The sequence below is a fragment of the Carlito syrichta genome, unplaced genomic scaffold (assembly GCF_000164805.1).
Source record: "Carlito syrichta isolate Samal-C Ts95f unplaced genomic scaffold, Tarsius_syrichta-2.0.1 Scaffold303679, whole genome shotgun sequence".
Lineage (NCBI taxonomy): Eukaryota > Metazoa > Chordata > Mammalia > Primates > Tarsiidae > Carlito > Carlito syrichta.
Window position 1 is genome coordinate 277,208 of NW_007247775.1, and position 6,000 is coordinate 283,207.

Below are 6,000 nucleotides of genomic sequence, written 5' to 3' on the forward strand. Positions count from 1 at the left end.
TGGTCCCGCCAGCTGCCTGAGACAGTCCAGGCATCAAGAACCGCAAGCCATGGCACACAGCTCAGGCCCAAAAGCCCCACGATGTAAATAGGGAACAGAGGGGACACAGGTAGAAAGCCACCAACCACACAGTGGCTCAAGGAGACAGAAACTGCCCAGAGCAACTATCACCACGGTCCCTCAGGGCAGACTGGTGATGGCTGCCAGGGCCAAGCAGGAGCCAGAGGCATAGGCCGGGCCTCCCAGAACCCAACAGGCCCCAGCTATAGGGAATGAGCAGGTGTCACCATCACGAGCCAGGTGGGCACACTCCCACTTCGGCACCTGCAAGAAGACCATGTCCTCAGAAGTGTGGGTCGTGGAGCAGGACTGTGAATACCAGGCGATGCAGACCCAGGGACGCCCCCGGCGGCCAGGCCCCTTCAGAAGTGCCATGGGGAGAGGCCCAGACTGAAGGAGATGGCCACCAACATCATACACGGCCCTAAGTTTCTGCTTATGGAGGATGCTCAGGCTCAGTAAAATCCCAGGGAGCTCTGCTGGGCTGACGCTGACCCGCGTGACGACACCGCGGAGGTTTCGGAAGAAACATGCTTGTTTTTAGGAAATACACCCTAGGGCATCATGCCAGTTGCCCCGTGCAAGCAGCTGAGAAGAAAGCACGTGTGAGACAGAGACCCAGACAGTGGGTGGGGGAGACATGGAGCAACCAGCACAAGGGTGGCACTTGGGAAACTGAGGCAGAGGGCACACGGAAATGCTTAGCACTCCTCCTGCAACCTTCTGAAGTCTGAGGCTATGTCAAGTCAGAGGCAAGGAAAAAATACAAACACACTCAACCAAAGAGAAGTTTCCAAGGCGCTTTCCACAAACTGCAGTGTCCTTCCAAGGGGACCCCTTGAGGCCCTGCCCCGCTGCACCAATCTCAAGGTGCTTCAGGACACTGCGACCAGCCATCCGGAGAGTCAGTCTCTCCATGGTCTCACTGGAGTCAAAGGGAGCTGAAAGTCTTTTCCAGACCAGGAGCAGGTCAGCTGCCTGCAGAGACGGGAGGGTTTCAGGTTCGCCCTCTGTGGGGCCAGCCCACGCTTACAACCTTGGGCAAAGTCGCGGCTTCCGGGTCTCAAGTTTCTCTCAGCCTCAGAGCCCCTATGGCTGTCAGCACCCCTGATGGAGCACGGCTCAATTCAGGACTCCACAGTCACCAGCGCCCTTGATGGAGCAGGACTCAACTCAGGCCCCCATGGCTGCCAGCACCCCTGGTGGAGTGCGGCTTGACTTAGGCCCCCATGGCCATCAGCAACCTCGAAGGAGTGCCACCTGGGCTCAGCTGCCCTGGGTCCTCGGGAAGCTCAGCCGGCCGCATGCATTTGGTTCCCAGAAGCACAACCTTCTGCAAGAAGCCTCCGTTCACCCGCCCCATCCTTCAGCTGCACAGGAAGGAATAAGAAGCAGGAGTCAGCTGGGCTCGGTGGCTCAGCCTGTAATCCCGCGCCTTTGGGAGGCTGAGGTGAGTGGATTGCCTGAGCCCGCGGGTTTGAGACCCGCCTGGGCAACTTGGCGAGACCTCATCTCTACAATAAATCAAAAATGAGCCGGGTGTGGTAGCGCACACCTGTAGTTCCGGCTACTTCGAAGGGTGAGGTGGAAGGATCGCCGGAGCCCAGCAGGTCGAGGCTGCGGTAGCCGGGAGCGGCCACTGCACTCCAGTCTGTGCGACAGAGTGAAACTCCAACTCAAAAAAAAAAAAAAAAAAAAAGATGCAGGAACCAGCACACCAACCCCATCTAGGGAGACGCCCCAAAGCAGCTCCAACACACCGGCGGGACGTGGCATCCAGGCTCAGGCATGTGTCTTTCAGGGATGCCTGGGAAGGTCACAGCATCTCCCAGGCCCGAGGACACCCTCCTACCAACCAGCAAAGGACACCTAGGGCACATGGTCCTGGCAAAGAATCCCAAGACACCAGATGTAAACCATGACGCTCCCACCTATGGCAGCAGCAGGGAAAACGCTCTTGGGCAGATCCTGACCGCTGCCCTGTCCAGCCACGGACACTGCTCCCTCAGGGGGAGGTCGGCTGCCCCCAGCAGACACACTCCTCCCCTCTGCTCAGAGGACAAGGCCCCCATGAGCCTCCTGTCTCCCCCATCTCCCAGCTGCACCCCCCCATTGCACCCCCCATCTCCCCACCACCTACCTCCCCGTCTCTCTCCCATCGCCCTTCCTCTTCTTCCCCATCTCCCCCTCCCGGCCCCTCATCTCTCTCCCCGCCTCTGCCCGGCTCCTGGTCTCTGCCCTTCACACCCGGCAGCTGCATTCCAAAGGCCATCAGGGCCGTGAGCCCTGGAGGACAGCCTGAAGAGGAGTCCTGCATCCAGGCAGGAGGGCCCAGGCAGCGCCAAGCACTCACGCACTCAGCAAGCATCCGCTGGGGCAGGAACGAACTGGTGGAGGCAGGGATGTGGAGAATGGCCCACAGCCCACCCACTGGGACACGGCACCTCCCCCCCACTCCACATTCTCTTCTGGAGTCAGTGAGGGGAGGACCCACCGAACCTCCGGTGGGCTACCAGGAGACTGAGGGGTAAGCAGCTGGGAGCGGTCTCACCCTCCCCACCCGGCCGGTCACTGCAGAGGCGCCCAGGTAGGACAGGAATCCCACTCCCTCTGGCCCATGCGCCCTGGCCGGCCGGCCTTCCTCCAGCAAAAGCGTGACCCTTCAGACTCACGTGGCACGGGCACAGGCACCCGAGGAGGGGACTTCCATGCAGAGATGGGGCACAGTCGCCCTGATGCTGGGCTTCCCACACACACTCCAGGGTGCCCGTGCACACCTGTCCCCAAGCACACCCCAAGGTTCCCACACACACCCTGGTCCTCCACATGCCCTGGGGTCCCTGCACACACTGTGTGACACATGAGTTGGGCCTGGGGCCCGTGCCCCCCAGGAGGCTCCTATAGGGACAAGCCAGGGGTGGGGAGAACCAGCTGCTGAGGCCCCTGAGGCACCGAGGCACCCTCCCACTCCTGCCCACCCAGCCCACATCCGAGGAGCAAAGGCTCTTGGGAAACACAGGAAAGATGTGGAGAATCTGGGGGGAGTTGGGAGAAGCTTCCAGTCACTGACAGGACCCACATGCTTTGCCTGTGGGCAGATGGCCCAGGCCACCCAGGCCACCAAGCCCACTCCTCACAGCTCAAAGGCCCTGGGGCCAACAGTCGGTGCAGACAGCACCTGGCGCCGTCTCAGACCCAACACCCATGCCAGCCCAGAGCCAGGCAGGCATCGAAGACACATGCCTACCATCCAGGGCCCTGCAAGACACCGAGGCCACCCACGGGTGGAGTCCCACAGGCTGTGGCCAGACTCATGCACACATACAAGCCACGCCAACATACGCTCACCACATGCACACGTGACACAGAACAGTCACACTCATGCATGTGTGTATAACACATATCCACGTTCATACATACACCACACACACACTCACACACATATATATGCACACACAGTTGCTCAGTTACCCACTCGTTCACACATAAAACTCACCTCATGCACACACCACTCACAAGTCACACACATACCCACACAGACATGCTCTTACATACACAGCACGCTGACACGCATGCGCGCGCACACACACACACACAGGCTCAGTTTCCCACTCATTCACACAAGACATACGCTCAGCTTACACACATGCACATGCACACACACAGCTACCAATTCATATGTATGCTCACTTCACAAGCACACCATGCATCATATGCACACACGTAAGCACACGTGCACATGTACACTCCCGCATGTGTCCAGATACATGCTCACATGGACACACACAGGCACTCGTGCATATGTGTGCACACATGCTCACACACACTCGTGGCAATACACACACACCTGTAGAAAGGTCCAAGGGTTACAACCACCAGACGGCATGACCCACAAGGCAGGGAGCCCAGCACACAGGCAGACACAGGAACGCAGCTCGAGCGCTTGGTTCCAGAACTTTCTGTCTGAAGGCCATGCCCCTTGTGGGACAGAGCCTCTGGGGATCTCGATTCCACACCCCTCCTTCCTGACAGTCCCCCTCCCCGCACCCCTCTACTGCATTCCTCCCCTTCCCTCCTACACGCCTTCTCTCCCCACCCTTCTTTCCCTCCCAAGCCCCTCTTCCTTGCAACAACCCCTTCCTGACATCCCCTCCTCTGGATGCTCCTCCCTGCACCCCCATATCCCTTCTTTCCTGAGAGTCCCTCCTCGCCGCACCCCCGCCCTCCCCACAACCCCTCCTCCCCATCCTCCTCCTCCCCGTCACGTGGCTGTTTGCTGGTCCTAGCCCAGCTTCTCCTCCCAGGATCCGAGTCCTGGAGGGAAAAGGAGGGGTCTGGTCCCCCAGTGCCCAGCTCGGGGCAAAGGCAGGAGGGAGGCGGCAGGTGGAGGGCAGGGCATGCCAGGCCCTGGGGGCGGCTCAGTTACCACGTCTGGGCTATGGTCAGGCCCGGCGGAATGCAGGAACCCAGAGCAGCTGGCGCCAGTTCCCCTGACTCCATGCCACCCAATCCCTCCCCGGCGGCCGCTGGAGTTTCTCTGAGCCTCCCTGAGAGCCCGGCCCGGCCCGCCGGCGCCAGAGACCTGCAGATAGAGCCAGAGAGAAGAGAGGTCACGGCTACCCTTGTCACAGGCCAGCTCCTGGTGAGGCACAGAGAGAACACTCGAGGTTCGCAGATACCCTCCCTCTCAGGCCCATGGCACCCTGAAGATGCCCTTCTGAGTGGAGACTAGGGTGGGCATGTACCCTGGGCGGCACCAACACCCTACAGGAATGCAAGGACAGCTCTAGGCCTCAGCCGGCACAGTGACCACACACACACACACACACACACACACACACACACACACACGCATGCATCCCATGGACAAGCTCCAGCCCGGGGGCCTGGCCCCACCCACGGCACGGTGGTCACCAGCTCAGGATGCAGCTCTGAGCCGTGAAAATGCAGGCCTGGGCGGCCACTGTCCCTCAGCCGCTGATGACCCGCCTCCAGCGCCTGAGTCATGCCCAAGCCTGCCTGAGGGGTTCTGCCCGAGAACACCCCAGAACACAGGAAGCCAAGTCCCTGCCCCAGGCCTTAGCAAACACCCCAGCCCACACAGGTCATCAGAAGCCACACCCCTTCCACCACTGTTACTCCAAAGAAACCGCCAAGGAGAGAACAAGGAAGCAGATGGCCGTGTGCCAGGCTTGAGCCACCGGGTGCCAGGGCCCACTCCTACACACCCCCAGGGCCAGCAGGCGGCAAGTGCCACAAGGAAGTCACAGGCAGCGTACGCCCTTCCCACGGGAATGTGGTCTTGCCATCGCCCTCCACCCAGAGGGACCTGAGGGGCCTGCTCACCCAGCCCCGCAGGAGCCCAGCTCCCAGGAACCCCAGCCCACCGGAAGCCAGCCGCCATGGATGGGGCAGCCTGGGTCTGGACGGGCCATCCAGGCGGCCTCACCACCCTGAGCAGCCGTCCTGCACAGTCTTCTCTGAAGGGAGTTCCGCCTCAAGCTCTGCCCTAGGCAGACCAGGCCCCAATCCAGTTCCTACGGGTCGCCCACCCCGGCCTGGCCTGCTGCCCTGGAGACCCGCTCGTCCCTTCCCAAGTGAGTCACCCGGCCTCAGTCCCGCTGGGCTCCCTGTGCCCCCAGCAGACTCCCATCTCCAGCGTGGCTGTCAACACCCAACACTGAACTCTGCCCTCGAGGCGTGAGTCCACAACAGGTCCTGCTTGTAAACTTCATATTCCACGCAGTGACCTAGGAGACCCGCTGGACAGCTGCCGTGGGCCAGCCCTCCGCACCAGCCAGGCTCGCCCTCGTGTCGGCAGCAGCCCAGCCAACCTCCATCCGAATGCTGTGTGCGGTCAGGAGCCAGCACCTGAGGACACACGCCCTGCTCAGGCGTCCTGGCCCAAGGTCACCTATCCCGAGCAGGAGGCTAGGCCTC

The 6,000-nt window shown here is 61.2% G+C and overlaps 1 protein-coding gene across 1 annotated transcript in view; it reads right to left on the minus strand.

Moving 5' to 3' along the window:
• The window catches only part of SLC12A7 (solute carrier family 12 member 7), a 41,236-nt gene extending 36,169 nt beyond the window's left edge, over nt 1-5,067 (minus strand). The window contains exons 1-3 of the mRNA XM_021712884.1: nt 4,961-5,067; nt 4,487-4,642; nt 2,308-2,447 (exon numbers count right to left, since the gene is read on the minus strand). Coding sequence (XP_021568559.1) covers nt 2,308-2,447; nt 4,487-4,642; nt 4,961-5,067 — 403 coding nt within the window. The remainder of the gene's footprint in view (nt 1-2,307; nt 2,448-4,486; nt 4,643-4,960) is intronic.
• Nucleotides 5,068-6,000: the final 933 nt, after the last annotated feature.